This window comes from Diuraphis noxia, unplaced genomic scaffold (genome assembly GCF_037042655.1).
Source record: "Diuraphis noxia isolate RWA-SAM2 unplaced genomic scaffold, SU_Dnox_SAM2 contig0001, whole genome shotgun sequence".
Taxonomy (NCBI): domain Eukaryota; kingdom Metazoa; phylum Arthropoda; class Insecta; order Hemiptera; family Aphididae; genus Diuraphis; species Diuraphis noxia.
In genome coordinates this window covers 105858346-105883484 of record NW_028301711.1, presented here as the reverse complement: position 1 = coordinate 105883484, position 25139 = coordinate 105858346, and the positions used below count along the sequence as shown (strand labels likewise).

Below are 25139 nucleotides of genomic sequence, written 5' to 3'. Positions count from 1 at the left end.
GTGTACCTACATCGTCTGTTACACAAAAATAATGAAAATTTTTTTTTTAGATTTTGAAAAATCTAAATTTAAATTATCATACGGATATGCAATAGAGTTTAGAAATACTTCAACTTTCGTTAGATTATACAATGATCGAATATACTACAATCTTTTGTTAACGAATTTTTACGATGTTTTTGTAATCCAATTATAATAGATAGTGGTTTTAAAAGTAACAATCTGACTACTAACAGTAATAATTTACAATTAATTTATTATTTACACATGTTGGCTACACTGTGCTGTAATTCTTTAGTGTCAAAATTAATTTTCTTTACATTTTAGTAACTAATTAACTATCGTTAAACCAAGTTGTGTTTTATGTTTATTTTCGTATCTCTTAAGAATATATTTTTTATAGTAATACGTTTTGATTTTCAATGTCATTTAAAAACATGAACTTACAAAAAACTAGCAATGACATTTCTTCATTAGTTTCTTTAGTACGAAGCAAATCATTCCCAGCATATCCGGAATACATTACATTTACATCCAGATTAAAAACGTATGATATATTACCATCAAATATACCTCAAAATAAATATTTATTGGCTGATTGTGGTTTCATATTCAGAGGAGTAAAAGATGTTGTAGAATGTTTTTCCTGCGGACTTGTCTTACACGATTGGAAAAAAGATGATATACCATGGATTGAACACTCGAGACATAATCCGGAATGTATATATGTATTATTATCAAAAGGAAATCACTTTGTTGAATATGTAAAAACCAAATGCGGAAGATCTAAATGTAATTGTGAAATTGAATCATATGATACCACTTGCTAGTATATTAAGATGTATATAATATATGTATAAAAAATGTTATATAATAGGTATCGAATAAATTATCGAATTCTATTAAACAACTTAAATGTGTTATTATTCAATCCTTTATCTTGTAAATACGTGACCTAATGGATAAGGCGTGAAGTTCTGTTTAAATATATAAGGTTTAATTTCAGGTTTGATGCAAATTAATGTAAGTATATAATCATTAATAATTAATAATCTTTCTCTCCCCCTTCCACACTTATCAATTAGGTCACGTATTTACTTTTTTGCATTTTTTTTTATTTTTAAATAATTTTAGTATAAAATGTTGTTATATTTAGCAATATTATCAGTATATGATAAACACTCTAACAATCAGAACACTACTTTAACAAACGTAATTCCTCAGAACAAAAAAAAATCGATAAGAATTTAAAGGCCGCTAGCTACAATAATATGATTTCACCGGTTGTTTCAAAGTCGGTATTCGAAATTCGACCGTATGGCAAAAAAAGTGTAACAGTTGGATTGCTTGTTAACAAAAAGATTTCAATCGTTATATTATTAGAATGTAAAATAACTAAAAAGATTTTAAACCTTGATCTAGAACAATGGCTTACATTAATGTGTGAAAATAATTACAATGCAATTATCGATAATCTGCAAACTCGATGTAAACGTGTAAGAATAACTGACAATTTAAGTTATTCTGTTAATGTGAAACAGTCTTCAATTATATTACATTCTAATGAAAATTATATTACTTTATCACATATCGATTTACACCGTTTGAAACAATTGCAACACTGTATTGATTTATATATTATTGAAAAACAAAAAAAAATTGTCAAGTCATCAAAAGACTTTTGACACAGCATATTCACTAATCATGGCAGATGTAAACGGGTTACCTTCTTCTTGTCGTCGGAATGAATTTACAAACCAATATATTCAGAATTATGACTTAAGTTATAGTAATATGGAGTCTAACGATATTTCTTTTATGTATGAATTATTACAGTATCATTATAACTCATTATCAGATATGATATTGCAAGACTTAGTAGTCTAATTTTTTTTCAATCAGCTGTTAACCAGTAATTTATATTATTATTGTTTTTTATTTTACGTTTCATGATACTAACTCATGTACCTACACTACTTTTTACTACATTTTAAAATAAATATACAATCTTTTTTTTTTTTTTTTACATACATAAATAAAATACTATGTATAAATATATAATTTATTTTTACAATATAATAGTAACAGATATTTAATTGATATATAATGTGAGTGATGTATAAATATGTTTCATAACACAAGTATATTTAAACTGAAAAATTTTTTATTTTGCATAGTACCTATTATATATTCAAATTTTTTTCTACCGTCATTAATAAATACATTATTATGTCTTTGATAATTTAGATCTTTTGCTTGGTCGGTTATCGTTACTTTAAGACTACATTCAGCTTCTTTCCATCTATAAAAAAAATATAAATTTTTTTTTTTAATCTAACTGTAATATGATTATTAAAAAAACATATATTACATTTATTACAAGTATATTATATTCTGGGGTAAGCGGATAGCTGGACGAAGTGAATAATGTTAATACATTTTTGAATATTGGTGATTAAATAATAAAGAGCATATAAGTTGACAGAAATGTGTATCGCTTTGTAGGGATAATAATTTAATGTTATTCGCTAGTTTACATTCGTAATAAAAGCGTTTATCCAAAAATTGCCCTGGTCTCCCCATATATAAATAATATAATATATTATATTACCTGTTCTTGCTATCAACATTCTTAATATTTTTGACTTTATAGTGGCTGATAGTCCAGTACTCGGAACTTTTGTCGTCAGTTGGAGACTTAACATTTATCAAATTATCACCTTGTTTTACAGTAATAGTATTTATGATATCAGTTTCAATTTTTTCATTTTTTAGCAAACTTTCAATATTATCCAAATATGAAATATTCTAAAACAAAAAAAAATAAAAATGTAATTTTTTTACTATACTGTAAATGTTTTGTTTAACTTACTTTTCTAGCCATTGTTTTGTTCTTATTTGATTTTACTTGTTTTTTATTTTTACTATGCATGTTTTGTTTAATCACCGATTTAACCTCGTTATTCATACTCTCATTATTATAATCGTTCTGAAATAAAATAAAATTTGGTAACTAAAAATCTACTAAAAATATATACGCTACACCTATTTATTTGCATCTTTATGTATAATACCGAACCAACATAGTTCAGTATTATACAAAATAAAATATTGTATTTAATCATCTCCAAAATATAACTAATAAATATAAATTATATAAAAAACATATTATTTTGTACTTACATCACTTTCGATCATCGATTCTTCGTTACTACTATTTAATGAGCTAACAAATGACATTTTTTTTTTTATTATTTATTTATTCAGATATAACTTGTAGCTAAAATATATTGAGTGGATTTATGTACTGTCTCTAAAAGTGTCTTGCTATTTTGTATTGAGTGTTAAACACAGTTGAAGCACACTGAAACGGGAAGTGTAAAATTATATTGTTTGATAGAGATGGTAAATTATGTGCGACTATATTTTTTTATTATTGAGACCAATAATAATAGTAATAGTAGTGGGCAGCGCCTGCAATAAAAAGAATACTGTAGTACGCCTCCTTGATAGTAGGTATATAGTAATAGTATATTATATCGCTACTCATATGAATAATTATTTTAATGCACCATGCAGAAATATTGTTATTCGCGTAAAATTAATATAAAACATAACGTTGATATAAAACATATGCAAAGCAACATCCAGGGCGTTGCAGCGCCTGCTGCACGACTGCAAGATAGTCTTTCCGTAGTAATGCTAAAAGTGTAGCAGGGATAAATGACCATCAACCGAGAGTAATTATGTCACATCATATCATTCGCTTCACACTGCTCAGCACATAGACACACGGAAAAAAGTTTTTTTTAATATTTCAACTTCTCAAAGAACATTGCAAGTATATATTATCATTAAACATACAACATAAAATAGTTATAAATCTAATTTAATTTTTTTTTACTTAGCTAAAAAAAAAAACATCAACAGTTTTATCGCAAGCATTGTATTGAACAACGGTCCCACTAACTTATAATATATCATACCACATCACGACGCTCAACACAAACACACACGGAAAAAGTTCAATTTTTTTTTCGAATATTTCAACTTCACAAAATAACAATGTAAGTATATATCGTTAGTATAGATATTATTTTTTTTATAAAAAATTTTAATATAGGTAGGTAGGTGTACGTTACATATAGAACGATTCAAACGAATACATCGACATTATTATTGTATACGTGTACAATATTCAATTAAAAATTGTTTTTAAAAATATAAATTACAGTATGCCTTCAATCGTTTCAAACAATACACGGAATAGAAAAATCAACAATGTTCTAGAATCTTTAGAATATCATCGTTCTAACCCAGAAATCACCTTAACATTTGTAGGAGATTATTACCCATTTATGGTAAAGGATCATGTATTAAATATTTTAACCGATCCACTTCGAAATTATACATTAGTTGAACTGTGTATACAAAATGTAGGAACCCAAAAGTGGTGTAGCAGTGCATGTTATCATGATGAAAGATCTTTTGGTTTTCGAACTTACAATCCTATATACCAGTTTGTTCGATTTAATGATATAGAAGCGTTTAAAGATTATTGTTATTATACACGATGTATATTATGTAATCGGTTTTTAACAACAGGAGTTCATTTAGAAAGTAACCCATTCCCTGCTAGTATTAACGCCGTACCTGTACCCGAAACATATTCAGCATTTTTTGTTTTAGATATGATGAGAAATATATCTCATCGTTAAAATTTTAACTAACAATAAAACAATTTCCTAAGATGTATACACTTTAAAACATTAATTATATTGTTATTTAATATAATATTGTAAAAACGGTGTCGAAGAATAATAGTAAATATTAAAATCGCTACGATTCTTTTAACGATAAACAATTATTATACACAGTTTAAAATAACATTTATTATATTACTATTATTATTAATTTTTTTTTTTCTTAATCAAAACCATATTCATCTAACCCTATTATATTTAAACGCTTTTAAGGGTATTATTATTATTATTATTATTATAATTATACGCTTTATACCTACATACAAAAATTATTAATATAATTCTTATTAGATATTATATTTTAATTACTAATAATGTATTATATTTTGTAAAAAAAGAAAATGCATTGTCAACTATTAAAACTTACATTGAATTCTGTGATGTGAAATATACAATTAATGTTAAACATGAACATAGATTTAATAAGATGTGCTAATATGTGCTTGTATCTATGTCTGCGTCCAACATTCTTCATTAATATTTTCTACGATTCTTTAACGATAATCAATTATACACAGTTTTAAAATAACATTTATTATTATTATTTTTTTTTTCTTTTATTAAAACCATATTCATATAACCCTATTATACTTAAACGCTTTTAAGGTTATTATTATTATTATACGCTTTATACATACGAAAATTGTTGATATAATTCTTATAAGATATTATATTTTAATTACTACCTACAAAATGTTGTATAAATTTCAAATAATGTATTGTATTTCGTAAAAAGAAAATTAATTGACAACTATTAAAACTTATTATGTTTGTGTAAACCATGAATTCGTATGATTATATTATTAACATTGAAATCTGTAATGTGAAAAATACAATTAATGTTGAACGTGAACATAGATTTAATCATATACGTTTGAAAAATACTATACGCTTGTATCTATGTTTGCGTTCAACATTCTTTATTAATATTTTAACTGTGTTGTGAAAATTTATCACATAATATGAGTTGAATATAACATATAAAGGAAGAAATAATATCGTATCGTTTACCATTATTATGGTTCGACAAGGTGTTCATATAAAACAAATCCGATCACGTTCAATGACTGTGATTTATCGTTGAATTACATACGATTTTTTTTCTACTGTAATATTATATTTATATTAAAAACTAAATAAATATAATTACTTAAATAAACATTAGAATAAGAGATATTCTAATTTTTTTATTTTATTGAATAAGTATATTGGTTATTGAATAAAATATTAACATTTACAGTTTCAAAATAAAAATAATAAAATGGAATCACCTACGTTCATCAAACTACAAATTGAAGAAATGTATGAACAGCGTGAAACAAATTTTACCATTGCAGACGAAGAAGAAAAGATACACGAAGAAAAAATAAGAATAATAAACCAAAAAATTAAAAAATTAAAAGATAAAAAAAAACAACTTAAACTTAACTATGAAGAATCACAATATACATTATATAAATCCGAATTAAGTATACGCAATTCTTTAAATTCGCTGCACAAACAATTAGAATCTTTGAATAAAGACTAAAACTATTCTAAAACTTAGCTATTAGTATAATATATTAAATTATCATTAATATTAATGTATATTATTATATGATGCTTTAAATAATATAATGGAATTTAATATAACAAAGTATATTCGTAAAAATTTGAGCTCAACACGTACCACAACGGTGTATAATTGTACGTGTCAGGTTCGAATTATGTTCCACAGAAGTGATTGTACGGTACGTACGTTAGGTCTATGTGCGTAGATGGCAAAGTTCCAGCGTTGTGGGTGAATCGCACCTTCGTTGCTGCCCACTTCGCATACCACTATCATGACCCTACAACGCGTTCGTATAATCCGAATCCGATCACGTTCGGTGGCTGTGACATGTCGTTGAATAACATACTTTAATTCTAATGAAATAATAATTAAAACGTACACTACAATAAGCTGAATATCTGATACACTAATAATTAAATCTTAATCAGTTAGGAATATAAACAAATGTATTAATATTATTTTTTTTTAATATAAATTTATTTACAGTTACAAAATGAAAAGAAATACAATCACTAAACGTAGACGGATGGAATCAGCTGAGGGTGAAGTTGTTGAAATTGAGAGATTTAAAAGCTGTTCGAGAACGTTTATTGTTAAGAACAAGGAAGAAATAATAGACTAATATGTATTTTTTAGTTATGTTTCTGAAATGTTAATTTCTAGGTTAACACAATCAAGCCAGCAGTCGACAATTAAATTAAATTTACATGTTGATAGCACGTATGAAAAACTATTGACGGATGAAGTACAAGATATGTCGTTTAAAACTTCAAACGTATTAGCATGTAAATCATCCAATTTTAATATTTTGTTAAACAAAATGTTTAACAAACTATTATCTGAAGAAGCACAGTTTATATCAAAAAAATCAGGCTGGTCACTTAAATCTATAGATTGTATACAATTACGAATTAATAAAGTAAATCCTCTTAAAGGAAGAAGTACATATTTAGATTTACCTAAACATATAAAAAAAAAAGCAGTTATAAATATAAAAAATAATGATAACGAATGTTTCAAGTATTCTATACTAAGTAAGTACGATAATCGATTAAGGGGATTGCAAACGGATAATTTTTAAGGGGTTCTGTATAGGCAAAATTATAGATGTTTTTAATCAAGTCGTGCATGTGTGTGCGTAGTAAATTATCATTAGTGTGTGTATACCTCCCAACCATCACCCGCTACCCGCATGATTACACAGTTCATGGTTTATTTCCTTATCTAGTTTACGGTGGCGACGGTCAGACACAATTATTTATATATATATATATTATATAAAATGTATATTGTATATATATATATATATATTTGCTGTAATATACGTTTACCGTTTATGATTATCTATATTTATTGAATTTTGTAACCAAAAAATAGGTATAATAGTTTTATACAAGCGATAAAAATCCGGGTATGTTATTTGTTTATAATAGGATAGGTGTCAAACTGTCAATCTTACGCTTACCTCATTAACTTATATATTATATAATGACATCTTGATCTTGTAGAATATAATATGGTTGTTACTATTATTAAGTACTACTGCCACTTATGTGATATCATGATTAATGATAAATAAATAAATAAACGCAATTATAGTATAATTATTTTTTATAACGTATAGTTACAAATATAAAAAAAAAGTTACACATCTGTATACGAGTTACTATTCCTTATGGGTAACCCTCTATCGAATCTTGAATCGATCATTTCCGGAAGACGGGATTCCATGTAAAATGTGCTCACATGTGGTTTAATTTTATTTATCCAAAATTCAGTATCCCTGGTTATTTTATCTATGACAAAACCTATGAAATATTTAAAAATTATTTTTAATTGAATTATAAATATTAAAATAATACTGGTACCTTTAGGAGTCCACACAACAAAGTAACAAAACTTTTTCTCGCTTATATTTAGTTGTCCCTGGACTTGATAATAATAATTATCGGTTTTCTTTAAAATAAGCTTTCCCTCACAATCAATCATACACTTCAATTTACCATTTTGTACAGCTTCCTCGGGGGTAAATTCTTTAATGCTAGGTGGACATTTTATCTCTATAATAGAGTCATTGTCAATTAATCCATCAGGACTTGCTGCCAGATATGGTAGAGATTTATGTATAAATAAACCAGCGGATTTTATTTCTATGTTTAATTTTTCTTGTACTGCATTTCTAGCTATTGGTTCATTTTCAATCCCATATCTATACATAATTTTTTTTTTAAATAATTAAAATTTAAATAAAATAAAATACATTTTGTAATACAGTCAAAAAGATACCTTGTCGCTGAATTTCCTTGAAAAATGTCATACAGTATATTTTTAACTGTATTTGCACGAGATGTCGTTGGTCGTAGTTTGCAGACTTTACCAAAATTAGATGCCGTTAGCCTTGATTTTCTATGTATTCGCCATTGATCATTGTCTTGTTGCCCAATAGTATCTCGTTCAATTGCTGCTATTTCGTCAGAATTCAACATTAATTTTTGCATAAACATTTTTTTTTTATTTTGGTATTCCTCAGGTGACATATCAATAATTTCACATTCCAATTCAAGAGCTCCATAGTCTTCATCTGGACCAGCAAACAATTTTTTTTTTTTTACAGCTGTGAAATCAAAATGTTATAATTTATTGTTTGTTTATATTTATTTCTATTATAACAATAATAAAAATAATAAAACAATAACCTATTTTTTTCAAAGTTTAAACGTTTTTTAGTTAATTTTTCACGTGACGTTTCTTTTTTTTTTATATATTTCTTAGTAAAAATTCCTGGACTGATGTTTGTAACTTTTTTGTGTATGTGGCTCAAAAAGCTAGGTCCATAGTTGAATGATGTAGCTGCAGGGTTACATCTAGCGTTATAAGATCCTATATATAAAATTAATTTTATAAAATGTATATTTATTCAAATAGCAAAGAGTAGTTCCTATTGAAATGAGATTAAAAATAAAAATACTTATTATTTATTAAAAATACGTATATATACGTAAAAACATATATTTATTTATGTATGGATATTGTTACCTCGACAAGAAAAATTAACTGTTTTTCCACCAACATGCTTTGCAATGACATTATTGAAACCTTCTACGACATTATTGTTGACATTATAAATTAAGCTTGATGAATGATGCGCGACTATATTCCTCGCTCCAAGTATATCTATCCATATACCACAGCTTTCCATTTGCGGGACCAAATTCACCTCATTTTCTTTCGGCCCATTACAAAAATAACTAAATTAGGTAAACAGAAAATGTTGTATATAATTTAAAATTATGAAATATTCATCAATGAAATAATATTCACCTAGCACATCCGTTATGATAACCAAATACATGATATGGGCTATTTAAAATATCCTGTTTCAAAAGGGCTACTTTTTCAGAATGCGTGAGGTTCATTTCTTTTCTGAATGCTATAGCTTTTGTTACAGCACATCTATTATTATAGGTACATCATAAATTAGCATAACATTGGATAAATAAAAAAGAGCAATTTCATAATACTTTCAAATTAAAAACCTGTTTATAAACGTTAGTATATAGGTACGCATTCTATTGAATGTATGGTAATTAATTTACACTCACCGTAGTTTAAGGCGTCTATCTTTCAAAGTTTTTCGCAAAAACCCAGGAACAACTGTTCCTGATGAACACTTTCGACGAGTAGATATATCTAAGATACGATTGCAATAGTTCCTCAGTATATGATTTATGCATTCAATTTTTTTTACATAAAAATCAGGTCCATAAGGTTTAGAAAGTGTTAATTTTTTCATTACACTTGAGTCACCATCTCCTATGAGTTTGTCATAAATAACATTATGCATGGAGAGACTTACGAAAACCATCTAGAATTATGTCAGATTCCATGGAAGTGGAGCTTCCATCCCAATTTTTAAAGCATTCGTGTTTTGAAGCTTTTTTCCCACTTGATTCGGCTTTTTGACACACAGTACACAATTTATTTCGAATATCCATGAAAAGAATTTTTTTAGTTCTATATCCAATAATTGAGGGCTATATAAAAGTTAAAATGAGCTGTAAATTATACGAACAATTTATTTTTAATAAATGGATTAATGAATGCATATATTTAATGTTTATATTACATCAACAATCAACATAATATACATTATAAGTAAAATAAAATAAAATACAATACAATATAATAATATAACTTGCTACTTTTAAAATATTTTATGTTTTTTTCTGTTATTCATGAATATTTGTATTACATAAACATGTATTTTATCAATTTATATAAAAAGGTAGTACTATTGAACTTATTTAAGTCTTGAACAAAGGGTATCTATGTGAAATTTTGGAAAAATTTTAGTTTTTTTTTTTCAAGTAATGTCGATTAAAATTTAATACATGGTTCTTCATACGCCGTTTTAAGTGGAATTCGAAAAAAAAACTTGAGAGTAAATCCATAATCCATAATTATAATTTAGATAACATTTTATTCGAATAAAAATGTATTCGAATGATTTTTTTACAATTATTTCAATAATTTTCAAACATTAATATTCGAATAATTTTAAAATATGATATTCGAATAAAAAAAACTAGGGAAAATGCAAAAATATTATGAATAAAAAAATAGATCTATTGAGTGAGTAATAAATTAGATAATCATAATTTAATGATCTTATATTTTGAATAATATTGAATGATAATATTTCGTAACAATTACAACAAATTTAAATAGTAGTAGATAAAAAATTATTCCAATAATAATGGTTTGAAATTTAGTCGAATAACTTTTTATTCGAATATTATAGTTTAAAATTATTCGAATAATAATGTTTGAAAATTATTCGAATAAATAGGTATTCAAATAATTATCTAGATTAAATTTTTCCCAACTCTGTTATAGGCTATAGCTAAGATTTGAAAATTTATCTGAAGTTTTTTCCTAAGTATTTCATATTGGAAGCAAAAATCTAAATATAGTCACAGGATTATTTTAAATTTAAATTTGGCTGAATGTCCATTGTACACTTGCAAATTAAATCAATTATCATAATACATACATATGAATAGAATTTGAAAAGAAAAAAACAACGACTTCACTAAATGTGGTCAATTGACCATAAAAGATTATTAACATTAAAAAGCCCAACCCAAAAGATAAATAAATACTCACCGCACCAGAAAGGGCGTTATAATTTGTTTTATATGACCTCTTCGACCATGTACCATCAGCTACAACGGTGATAAGCGGTATTCCATCGTCGGTTACACTATTATCCTCCAATGCAAGTTTGGCCTCTTCTCTGCCAGCTTCTTTCATCGCATCCAAAGCTACTTCTTGAGTATGTTTAAGTATTACATTATGAAGTTTTTGATATATTGGATTGGACATATTATGCATGTTTAAAATGGCCGAAATCATATCTAGCTGTGAATAACCTAGACCCGTGCATAAAGTTGCAGACACAATTGCCGAATTTATTGACATGGACGTACTGTTACGATTTTCATTTGAAATATATTCCATTTTATTACAAATATTACATTGAAAAACAAATTCGGAAAGGAAACCATTTTTTATTTCCTTTTTCAATGTTAGGTCTTTAAAAGTACAACTAAAAGGCTTATGTTCTATTTGTTTAATAGCTTCAAATAAATGTTCTATATCAACAAAACGTCTACCTTTACATTCCCTAAAATTAAATGCATATTATAATTTAAAAAAATGTATAAAAATCATTTTCTTCAAAATATATATAATATTCACAAAAACTAACCCTGCAGTATTTTCCTTCAGTTCTTCATTTACTGAAACATTAACTGGGTGGTCTCTGAAATTAAATTTATAGACTGTGTCTAAATTTGTATTGTACAATACATTAATTTTTTTATAACTTAATATAGCTTACAAATTAATCTAAGTATTTTTAAAATTTCAATGAGTATAGTAGATAATAATAAACATAATTCTAACTTCTGACTTCAAAAAACTAACAAAATAGAAATCTAAATTTTCTTATGCCTAAAAAACATTGCATAAATTTGCAAAATATCCTCAAACTATTATGTACATAAAAAAAACCGTGGAAGTCGCTTTGCTGTTTAGAATTTGTAATGGTTGTGTTAAATTTGAATTCAATGATAAATTATAATACGAAAAACGTATATTCCGCCTCAAAGAATGTATCGCCCTGGAGCAAAAGCTCATTTTGCACCATGGACCTAACAATGCTAATCTTGCCATCAATATAAATTTAATTTGAATGAATACAAAAAGAGTATTATAAATATATTTATAATTTATTTATTTTTAGAATAATATATTCACTTACATATTTACGTTATCGTGACGAATTGTATTGTCAGTAGTAATTTCTATATTCTTAATATCATCTATCAAAACATTTTCGGACACTAATAAATGTGTTTTTTCCTGTTACAATTAAAATAAAAGAATAATGAATAGGTAGAGAATAATCTTCAATTTTTTAGAATATTTATATTATTGTAATTTTAATATCTGTTTATATAATTACCTGATCATCGCAGCTTTGATCTATAACACTTTTTTTCTTTCTTGATTGTAAATTGTTCAATCGGTGTTTTTTTAACCTAGGTGCACTTAACTTACACCTAGTTTTTTGGCCAAAACGCCAGTCTTTACCCATTTTGTAAAAGAATAAAATAAAAGCACAAACCACCGGAAACTTACAGACAACTTTACTGATCAGAGTGTAGTGTTCAAATAAAATGATTCATAGGTAGTATATTATAATATATTGATTGTATTTAATTTTGGAAAAATATTATTATTATTATTGTTGCCTATTACTTATTCTTGTATACCTATCCAGTTATCCTTATCTGCTAATTGTTTCCGAGAATCGCCGTCACGTCGAGCAACCGCGCCGGAAGCAACTCTCACACGCGCACGCACATGTCATTCTATCGCGAAAAATTAAGTATTTTCTTATTTGCATGACTATAAAAACTACTAAAAGCGGTAGTAAATTAATCATACTTCCCGAAGTTCGATTGTAATTTCGAAAAAATGGTTGAATTTATAAACTTCTAGACTATGCTTCTTAGGAGTCACTTTTTTAAATTAAAAATCAGATGTGCCCAAAATAAATACAAATGTAATGCAATTATTTCATAGGATTTCTAAAAAAAAATGGTTATTTTAAGGGCAATTTAAATTGAAAATTGAAAATCGACTTCCTAAGAAGCCTAGATATTTTATCAATGAATTCAAAGAGGTATAAAAAATTTAAATCGGACATTCCGAAGTATGTGTAATTTACCACCGCTTATTGGTCTAAAACGTATGAAAAATACGTGCGTTGCAATCCCCTTAAATAAATCTCGGTTTAACAAAAAACATTTTAATATTTTAGAAAAAAAAGTGGGTTTAATTTTAAATGCATTGATTTTCCAACACCTATAACTCAGATAAAAAAATTTGAAAAAATAAACAATGTATCAATTAATATTTACAGCTTAGATGATAAAAATGTAATTTACCCATTACATATAACCAATAATGAAAAAAAAATCATTTTGATCTATTTTTATTTGATAATAATAATACATCTCATTATTGTTAGGTATATTAACAACTTCTCAAGGTTTATTAGAAGTCAAAAAACTAAAAATTGTTCAAAGTTGATTATATGTAAGAGATGTTTTACAAGTTTTGGAAATAAACCGTGTAAAAGCAAACTTTGGGGTGAAACAGGATTAATTAGACATAAAGAAATGTGTATTAAAAATAAATTAGGAAGATCTATAATGTTTGAAAAAGGAGATGACGATTTCATATATTTCAAAAACTATAAAAATACTCAACGAATCCCAATTGTTATATACGCTGATTTCGAATGTATTTTAAACCCTAAACAACCTGATAAATTCTCTCAAAATGGTAAAAAACCAAAAACTCATATTACACATTTGCATAAACTTATGAGTTACGGGTTTTATGTAAAAGTTGACTATAATATTATCCCGAAAAAATTAATAAAAAAGTTTGAAATTCCTAGAAAAGTAGTAATATACTAATATACAGAGGTAAAAATGCAGCAAAAAAATTTATGAATAGTATGATAACTATAGGAAATTAAATTAATGATATTTATAAAACTAATTTACCAATTAAAAAATTAACTTTAAAAGAAGAAAAATATTTTCAAAAAGCTAAGGTTTGTGAAAAATGTTTATTATCTTTTAAAAATAATAATTTGTTAAAAGTTCGAGATCACTGTCATATAACTGGAAATTACAGACGATGTATTTGTGTTAAATGTAATTTTCAGCTAACTAGTCCATCATTTGTACCAATTTTCTTTCATAATCTGACATATGACAGTCATTTCATAATTCGAGAACTTGGGTGTAACGATAAAGATATTCATGTTATACCTAATTTCTCTGAAAAATATATATCATTTAGTAAAGAAATCGCACCAAAATTTAACATAAAGTTTGTTGATACATACCGTTTTATGGCTGAAAAATTAAGTAAACTTGCAAAAAATTTATCCGAAGATAAGTTAAGGTTTAGAGAAACTAGCAAAGTATTTTCTACTAAAGTATTAGATCTAGTTACTCGAAAAGGAGTCTTCCCATATGAATATGTTGATAGTTGGAGAGAACTAAATGATTCTTTTTTACCTTCAAAGCTTGAATTTTATAACTCTTTAACCGTGAAAATATTACTGAAGATGATTATATACATGCGAAAACTATATGGGACGTGTTTAATATAAAGACATTAGGTGAATATAGCGATCATTATTTGAAAACCAATGTTGCTATACTAGCTGACGTGTTTGAAAATTTCAGAGACTTATGTTTATCTACTCTCGAGTTAGATCCTGCTCATTATATGACTGCTCCAGGATTTGCGTATGATTGTATGCTGAAATATACTAAGATCGAATTAGAAAGGTTAAATGCCCTAATATGCTTTTTTTTATTGAGAATTCAATTCGTGGTGGGATAACTCAATCAACTAAAAGGTTTGCCAAAGCGAACATACCAAATATTGAAGGTTTCAATTATAATTCTAACGAACCGATTACATGGATAACATATCTTGATTGTGTAAATTTATATGGAAAGTCTATGTTGACAGAATTGCCTTTTAAAGATTTTGAATGGGTTGATGACTTAAACATAGACGTAACTAAAATAGCTGATGATTCTGAGGTTGGATATATATTAGAAGTCGATATCGACTACCCTAAACAATTACATAAGGCTCATAATGATTTCCCTTTTTTTACCGTTAAACGAATGTCCACCAAATTCTAAAGTTAAAAAATTGTTAACTACACTATTACCGAAAAAAAACTATATTGTTCATTATAAAAACTTAAAACAAGCGATTGCTCACGGTCTTAAACTTGTAAAAATCCATCGAGCTATCCGTTTTTCTCAAAAAAAAATGGATGGCATCGTACATTGAATTCTGTACTAAAATGAGAACAGAAGCTAAAAACGAGTTTGAAAAAGAATTCTGGAAGCTTTTAATTAATAGTGTTTTTGGAAAATGTATGGAGAATGTTCGAACAAGAACTTCTATAAAACTGGTTTCATCTGAAAAAAAGCTAATAAATTAATGTCAAAAACTAATTTTAAGGATAGAACTATATATTCTAAGAATCTTATGGCTATTCATCAACATAAGGAAACTATTAAATTCGACAAGGCGATTTATGTAGGATCTGCGATTTTAGACGTTTCGAAAACTTTTATGTATGATTTTCATTATAATGTAATGAAAAAAAAATATGGCAGAAAAATTAGTTCTCTATATTCGGATACAGATTCCTTAATATATGCTATTCAAACAGAAAATTTTTTCGATGATTTAAAAAATGATTTATTACCATATTTTGACACATCTAATTATCCTAAAGAACATTATTGCTTTAGTGAAATACATAAAAGTCAACCTGGATTCTTCAAGGACGAACTTAAATCAATAATTCTTAAAGAATTCGTTTCATTGAGACCGAAATTATACGCTTATAAAACCATAGATGATACTGTAGAAAAAAAAGCAAAAGGTGTAAAAAAATATATAATAAAAAACCATATGAAATTTATTGATTACATAGAGATATTAAATGCTTTTATTAATCATAGATCTGTTGAGAAAAAACAATCTCACAGAAACATGAATTTCATTCAATCGAATAAACATGTTGTTCATTCAAAAACAATGAACAAACTTGTTCTAAGTGCGAATGATGATAAAGTTATATAATGGACGATGGGATAAATACATTGGCTTACGGTCACTATAAGCTAGCAAAATATTTTAATTAAAAACTTAATGATCTAACAATTGGTATAAACAGTGGTATTATTCATCAGTATTATTATTTTTTCATTGAATAAGTTCATCACTTGATAGCCCTTTTGAATATATTGATTGAGGATATATTAAAATTGTAAAGTTTTTTAAACAGACTATGGAGTACCAGGAGAACATGTGAAATAATTAATTCAAATTCATAAAAAAATATATATATTTTTTTTTTATTATAAATCTTTTATACATATAAAAATCTTTATTTTAAAATATCTGATGAAGTTATCCATGAATTTTGACTTGAATCAAAACCTAACCATTTAACGAACATTTTATTACCATTTTTTTTTATAAAACGTTCAACGAGAAATTTGTCAGGAAAATCAGTTGATTGAATTTCTGGTTCATAAAATCCACCTAAGATTATATTGTCAGACCCATCTTTTAGTTGATAAGTTACTGGATTTGTCTGTAAAACTTTTGAAACTGTAAATATTTCTGTAGTCCAATTTGGTGTATATCCTTTACTAAATATATGTTTATACTTAGATATTCTTACTTTGTCATTAACTTTAAATTTTGGTTTATATAATGTATCATTTAACTGTGTATTAAATTTAATGTTGTTTGTGTTCATTCGAGCTTCATTTGGTGAACATTTGATTGTTCTATGTTTTGTATTATTATAATTTTGTATAATTTTTGATATTGTATTATACCAATTCCATGTACCTGTTGCAGTAAAATGTTTATATATATTATTTTTCAGAGTTTGGATCACACGTTCACAAATTGAACATTTGATAACACTGTATGAACTGTAATGTCTAATTTTATACTTTTTCATCAAATGTTGAAATTTAATATTATAAAATTCTGTACCATTATCTGTTTGTAACAATTTTGGATGAGCTTTTTTCAATATATTAAACATACCTTTTGTACATTCCTTTGATGTTTTATTTTTCAACGTCTCAACCCATACATACTTACTATATGTATCTATGACAACTAAAATATACTTAAAACCATTATTTTGTCTAGAATGAGGTTGCATGTCTATTAAATCAGCTTGCCAGAGGTCATCAATAAACCGCGTTACCACACTACGTCTAGGAAATATTTTTCTAGCTGGTCTATGTAGCTCATTAGCTATAGCCTCTAATGTTGTCATTATACTATAATATCTCTCTCACGTAGTTCTTCTAAAATAGATATAATTTCATTATTAACACCAGTATTACCAACACTTTGTGATGATTTTATAAGATTTAATCTAGTTACTAGTTCATTCGGGTCGTCATAATAAACTAATTGTGTTTGCGGCATTACATCTTTATATAAACCAGAACCTTGCTTTGACTGTGGTGTTGAAGTAAAACTAAACATATTTTCAACTGTGGGAGCTGTAACCATAGAACTGTTTGCATCTGGATAAAAATCAAATTTTCTATTTTCTATGGTTGTATCGTTATTACTTTTTTTAGCATTTTTACTAGATAAAAGATCCTTAATTGGTGTTAAGTCAATTTGAGGAATTCTAGATTTATTAAGTTTAGTTATTTGCTCGTTTAACTGTTTTTCTTCATATTTCATTCGTTCGTATAGAGGTTTTACAACAGTTGACCATTTATGAAACTTTGAGGTTTTAGGTTTCCCATCTGCTTTTAAATGAACTCCAGTAGTTTTCAAAATGTCGTAATAGTTTTCTATATCTTCTACAGTTGTTTTTTTTGGTTCCTTCTCACATAATAAAGACCATAGTCCTACAGTCCATGGATAGTAACTATCAAGCAACTGTAAGTTACCATGACTAAAAACTACAGAGTGTTTTCCTATTTTATATGAATCACTAGCTTGATCATAATGCAAACCATAAGATTTATCATAACGTTTTATTACATGACGTTTATTATCTAAAAAATTTGTAAATGATGGATCTAACTCATCGTCATCATCTTCATCACTAGAGCATACAGTTTCTGTTTTTATTAGTTCAGTTGGTTGTGAGTTACATTGTATATTTTTTTCTGTCTGTGCACTCAGTGGCTCGATTATTGGTTTAAATACTTCGCGGTAATATTTGTCAGAATCTATAACACCACGTTTCATTTTCATTATTTTTCGTTTAATATTCTTTTTTGATGCTATTAAATTTTCCAGCAAAACTTTTTCTTTGTTCATTGTGAATAATAAACACAAGATAACTGTATCGTATGACTACTAATAACACTATGTAGATAACAACAGTGTTACGTTATATTTATATATATATATATATATATATTATTTAAGTACACATGTACTTAAAATTTGTTTATTTTAATAAACGTATGAAAACCGCATCTATATCTTCCTTCATTCAGTTCCCGCGTTTTATCGATAACCAAAAACCCGTAGTCGCTGCGATTCCAACAAAAATGAGAAATTTTCCGAAATTCTAAGAAATCCATATCTGCAGACGAATGATCGTTGAATACATGCCGTAAATTTGTATCATCTTGCTTCAGTATCATTAAAAAGTTTGAGTTATCTCTTACTAGCTGTTTTGATATTTTAGAATATGTTTGTGCTAAAAAAAATACAGAGCTAGCACCTGAATGTCTGCCAATGCTGAAGTATTCTCTGATTATAGATTGTGGACCACATATTACATCATCGAAAATTATTATAGAATTCTCCTTAGTCATGTTTGGTTTTATAACCTTATCAGCGCTTGTAAATATGAAAAAATTAGCTTCTTGTATATCATCTATTATTATTTTCAATAAAAAATATTTTTCCTGATTAGAAGTTTTAGAGTATAAATAAATATTTTCAAATCTTAACCCGTTTGCATGGGTGATCAGATTATACATTATATTTGTTTTTCCTGATCCGCTGGGACCGACTAATATAGCACGTATAGTATCAGGCAATAATGAACCGTGTCTTGATGGTTTTTTTATCATCTGAAGATCTACATTTATAACATCTAATTTATCTTTCTGATCAATCAAATCCATTTTTATTTCCTTATAAATACTCTAGAATTTTTCAATTTATAATCAGTCATAGATGATGTGTTTAACTCGAAAGTGTAAATCAAATAAGACTGGTAAAGGATTAGTAAACTTCCTTATAAATAGCCTCCCAGTTGAAGCCCATGTGCCAGGCTATAAATATTGTGGTCCTGGTACGAAATTGAAAAAGAAACTAGATCGCGGTGACAAAGGAATAAACCCATTGGACGCTGCTTGTCGTGATCACGATATTGTGTATGCAGTGAGTACAAATTTAGACGATAGACATAAAGCTGATAAAGTGTTAGAAAATCGTGCCTGGGAAAGATTTAAAGCAAAAGACACTCCTAGAAAAGAGAAATTAGTAGCGTACGCGGTGACGCGGGCCCGCGTAATAGCCGTTTGAATTCAAACGGCCTTTGCCCGGCAAACCGCGCAATTACTTCTCTTTTCAACCGCCAATCGACGACGGACGACACCGACACGCGATAAGCGCGCCTGGAACGGTCGATCCGCCGAGACTCCGAACCGGTCGAGAGTAGAGTGAGTTCTCTGACCGACACTGAACGACACACGCTCCTCACCACCCCGCTATTTTGATTTTCGTGTTGATCATTTTCTGGCGGTTGTATTTTCAACCACCACAATAAAAAAATCATTATACCGCGAACTGTTTGTGTTTTTCTCTTCACCACTTCCTACACTAGTGACACCACTGACTCACGCGGTATCCGTCCAGGACCGCCACAATATTAAATCAGATTAGAACCCACCTAGTTTGAGAATTTAGTTAGAGTGTTAAAACAACTACTATACATTCGATCCCAGTTCACAGTAAGTTCAGAAAATTTGTTAGCTGTAGAAACTGTTCCAAATGAAAGTAATGCATTAAGATCTGCGGCAACTGCGCAGTCACTGGAAACTGGTCAGGGTTTTTTTAAGTGCACTAGTAGTGTAATAATTACATAATGTATTTTATACGGATGTCGAATTGAAATTGTATAGAATAACTAGATATTCTATGAAATAAATAGTTAAAGTAAAATGTTCATGTATTATTTCATACTCTAACTAACATTCGTAGGTAATTCATGAAGTACCTAGTTATTTCATTAAATATCGGAATTCAACACTTTAGCTGTAACATAAATGTGTATTGAATATACATATCTATATTATATAATTATCTAAGATTATTACCACAGAATTAAAAACTTAACCGTCCTAACCTAAATATTATCATAGTATAGATGTGTCATGTGTGTATTTATGTAAACATGCATTATTAATTATTACTATGGGAGATGACCCTTGTAGCTCTAAAAAATCTTGAAAATCACTAAAGCAAAATAGAATTAATAATAAAAATTTTGAAATGAATATTTATGAAAAATTACAATAAGTATTGAATTATTTTAATTTATGGGATTCAGATCATTCTACAAATTAATGTTTCAACTTCAAAAACTTAATTGACAAAAAATTTAGTTTCAAATTTTAAAGGATTAACACACATTTTCACCTTGGAAGTTGAATTGAATAATAATAGGTGTTTTTAATATTACTTTGGTTCATTGGTTGTATAAATAAACAAATAAAAATGTTGATGAAACAATAAATTATTTTGAATAAGCATCAAAAAGTACAAAATGGAAGACATATGACATAAAAACTAAAATAACTCAAAATAAGCGTTTATATGCAAATACAATTTCAAAACTATAGCTTCGGGGAAACATGAAACGAATTTGTTTTGTACAACGGTATTTTTATGACTGCTGTGCACAGTGTGCACAAAAAAAATGCAAATGCTACAAGTACTCTGCTCTATTTATTACATATTATAACAATAATGTAATATATATTGTCTGTAATTAGAATGTTTCCGAAGTACCTTAGTACCCAGTCCGAATATGTTCTATCCATATATTTTGTATTGTCCCAAGTAGCAAAAAAATATTATTTAAATATTTGAAAAAATAATTTTAAAACATTTCAAAAATGATTCTAAAAATATTTATTAAATGTTATAATGGCCGCTATTTGATTAAATAGAAAATATTTTATAAATTATAAAATTATAAAAATCTTGATGAAACATTTTTAGGAAATGAAAAAACAACGTTGTAAAAACATTAAAAATATATTTTTATTAGAGTATTAAATTTATGATAGAAAATATTTAAAAAATTTTTTTTTTATCTTAAAAATGTAATTATTTAAATTATATAATAAAAATGTGGTAATATAATATTATGAACTTAATATTAATTATATTATGAATAACTTTTTTATAATATACGTGTTAAATGAAAAAATTGATGATTGGCATTAGATTAGACCTAGAACTTCTGGCTGAACTTCTCTGTGTTCTAGCAGCCGTGATGATATAATATTTTATCAATTTTATTATTGATTGCCATCGTAGTTGGCACTACAGTTTCCATTATTATTGCAACTTTCTTTATTGACTTGTTTGCTATAACAGATGCAAAATAAACATTTTTGAATTTAAATGTATTTAAAAATGTAGTTAAAAAGAATAATATTTTTACATGTAGGTATTCATTTAATTTTCCTATAATATGCCTAATAGGTATTATTAATAATTGGTAGTGGTATATTAATCATCACTAACATAGAAAATGGCGTAAAAAATACAACTAACAAATATTTGATTAATTCCGTACTAATAATTATAAATACATTGTATAGAATATATTTACACAGCAATAGGATCCGTTCTCCTATAAACACAAATTATTGCTACATTGTGTGTGGGCCAGGGAAATATAAACAGGATATTCTACTATAATTACTATAATAATATTAATGTCATATATAGAATTACCTTGTTTTAATTTTGTGGGATGCTTGAGCAAACCAAGTCATTATGTTAGGCTTTATATCATCTTTATTGATACCAGGGAACTTATTTTTTACAGCAGCTAAAATTAATAAATATTTATTATCATTAAACTATACTTCATATAAGTTCAGTTCATAATATACAAAGTGTTCTATATCAACTTACCAATAATAACTTTGAAAATATGGTGATCCTGAAGTTTTTTTCCCCTTTTGTCCTTTCCAGCTGTATTCAGAAGCTAATTCAAGTGTAAATATTAGTTTTAAAAGACTAGTAGTTACTTTTTCAGCTGTTTTTCCTTCACTTACAAATATAAAAGCAGATATCTAAATATAAATAAAGGAAAAATACATAAAATGATAATATAATTAAAAATTAAATATCAGGTAGGTGCATAAGATAAAAAATATACTGCCATAATTATTCCGTGTTCAAATATGTTTCTTTATATAAATGAGATGTAAAAAATATGAATTTAAATAAATTCTGTAATGATTAAGTTACTACATATTAATAATTAGTTGTCTATTTATATTTGCCGTAGTCCTTAATATATTAGTTCAAAAGTATAAAAGTATCCAAGTACAAATAATGAAGTTCGTTGATTTGTTTAGTTCTTATATAACCTAACCATGTCATATAATCAAGAATTACCAAGATTTTTTCCCCTAACTTAACTGTGGTTAAGTGCACCATTCTTTATATTAATGGTAATTAAATATATATTCCATAAACATACAGCTGTATCCAGAAATCCAAATCCTTTCTAATAGGCATACCGCGATCCCTGACCAGCGTATATGCAGTAGATTGTAGGTAATAAAATATCTAAAAAACAAAACATTATTTTAAATGTTACTTACCAATTTTTGAGTATATGATAAATCCTTATCTTTTAATTTACATTCTATAGCCAAAAGCTCATCATCAGTACTTAAAGGAAATATTGATAATATATCTTCAGTTCTTTTTTCAAGGTTTTGTGATTCATTGTTGTTTACTTTCTTAGTGTCATTAAGAATGAAAGATTCCATTTCACTTTTCATGTGGATCATATTTGATTTGATTTTCTGAATATCTGCTGTAAATATAAAATATAAATTATAATTTTTGTATTTAAGTATTTGTCATTGTACCTATTTAATTTTTAATTGTACCTATTTGTCATTCTAGAATAATGATAGCTCAAAATTATAGATACCGTTTTTAAAATACCTACTTACCAGATATTTTACACATATTGTGTGATATGGCAACTAATATCATTTGGATATTATTTATATCTTTAATATTATCAAACGAACAAGAATGATATTTTTTGGAAAGATTGCATCGAATTTCACCAGCATGTGAACCATTAGCTACGGCTGCTACAGGCCTACCGCCTGTACTGTTGCTCATCATTACATTGTCTACAAAAAAATAAAACATTACATATTACATTAACACAAGTAATAAAAATATTTTAATACAACTTGAATAATTAATTTACAAAAACGACAAAATGTATAATCAAAATATATTTAAATTACCAGCTGTATAGAAACTGTTTACTACGTTTGGAGATAAATGTTCTTCACCATCAATTATTGCACCTTTATAATAACACATGAAAAAAAAAATTTCTTATTAATAATGATTATTAAATATCAATTGAATATTTATAAAGCCCAATGTCATTTGTATGCAGTTTTAATATAGAATCTAAAATAATAAGCATCTGTACAATTATATTTTTCAATAACTCAATTTTATAATTATTAACTTGATACATACCTATACTTAGAATAAATAAAATAAAAATCCTAACTTGAATGATAGATGATAGAAGTAAATAAAAATACTTACTAATGCCACTTATCTTAGGGGTACTGTACGAAATAGTTGATTCTGATACGTTTGAACAAGTAGGTTGTGGCGGTGTATCTACAATATTAATAATTACTTATTCACCAATTAGTTCATACAGAATTATATTAAATATGCATACAGTTGACTTTCAGTTTTTTTGGGCATTTAGGGTAAGGAATTGTTATTATATCTTCAGCTGAATCATTTTGAATTATCTCATCAATATTAGTTGAAAAGCCATGGTCAATGTCTTCAAACAAATTACGTTTTTTTAATTTTGGTCTCATTCCTCTACCTCTTTCTAGTTCAGCTTCAGAATGCAACTCGTTGTGTTTAGCCGCTCTGGCGCTCTATACATTAATTTCAAACCATAATCATAATTGTCTGTAAATAAACAAATAATAAAATTAGATATGAAAAATGTGTTAATTACAATTATTGATACATTTTACATTTTATTAATTCATTGTTAATTTCATACTTATGTCTCTTTCGATGATTTCAATTTTTAGTTGTTCCCAATTTTTAGGATCTGGATTTGCTTGAGATTTTGTTAATGATTTAATTGTTGACATACGAAAATTTAATGGGTACCAACATTTTACATCATTAATTAACCAAGTATTTGGTATTAAATCTGGTATTGGCTACTCATCTGGTTCATAAATAGATATTAAAGTCCACATACTGTAAAAAAAAATAAAGAAAAAATACAAATTATGTCCACATTTCATATCATATTTTGAAATATATAATACATATTTAAAGTAAAAACTTAAAATTACCTC

The 25139-nt window shown here is 26.7% G+C and overlaps 4 protein-coding genes and 3 pseudogenes across 4 annotated transcripts; 2 read left to right on the top strand and 5 right to left on the bottom strand.

Annotated features, from left to right (window-relative positions):
• The first annotated feature begins 348 nt into the window (after window positions 1-348).
• LOC149063147 (baculoviral IAP repeat-containing protein 7-like) lies at window positions 349-834 on the top strand. Its single transcript, XM_089215901.1, has 2 exons — window positions 349-547; window positions 617-834. Exons 1-2 carry the CDS (start codon window positions 423-425, stop codon window positions 828-830), a joined length of 339 nt encoding a protein of 112 aa, XP_089072027.1. The 5' UTR covers window positions 349-422; the 3' UTR covers window positions 831-834.
• A 1773-nt stretch (window positions 835-2607) lies between these two features.
• On the bottom strand, window positions 2608-3800 carry LOC149063146 (uncharacterized). The gene is made up of 4 exons (XM_089215900.1): window positions 3573-3800; window positions 3184-3474; window positions 2873-2989; window positions 2608-2808 (listed from the first exon to the last, which is right to left on the bottom strand). Exons 2-4 carry the CDS (start codon window positions 3238-3240, stop codon window positions 2608-2610), a joined length of 375 nt encoding a protein of 124 aa, XP_089072026.1. The 5' UTR covers window positions 3241-3474; window positions 3573-3800.
• A 3151-nt stretch (window positions 3801-6951) lies between these two features.
• LOC149063145 (uncharacterized) lies at window positions 6952-11620 on the bottom strand (annotated as a pseudogene).
• Window positions 11621-11786: 166 nt separating this feature from the next.
• On the bottom strand, window positions 11787-13141 carry LOC149063144 (uncharacterized). The gene is made up of 5 exons (XM_089215531.1): window positions 12845-13141; window positions 12641-12741; window positions 12086-12139; window positions 11853-12001; window positions 11787-11803 (listed from the first exon to the last, which is right to left on the bottom strand). The coding sequence occupies exons 1-5, from the start codon at window positions 12974-12976 to the stop codon at window positions 11787-11789; spliced, it is 453 nt and encodes a 150-aa protein (XP_089071657.1). The 5' UTR covers window positions 12977-13141.
• Window positions 13142-15698: 2557 nt separating this feature from the next.
• LOC149063143 (uncharacterized) lies at window positions 15699-16581 on the top strand (annotated as a pseudogene).
• Window positions 16582-17802: 1221 nt separating this feature from the next.
• LOC149063142 (uncharacterized) lies at window positions 17803-18747 on the bottom strand. The gene has a single exon (XM_089215529.1). It carries the CDS (start codon window positions 18745-18747, stop codon window positions 17803-17805), a length of 945 nt encoding a protein of 314 aa, XP_089071655.1.
• A 3262-nt stretch (window positions 18748-22009) lies between these two features.
• LOC149063141 (uncharacterized) lies at window positions 22010-25037 on the bottom strand (annotated as a pseudogene).
• Window positions 25038-25139: the final 102 nt, after the last annotated feature.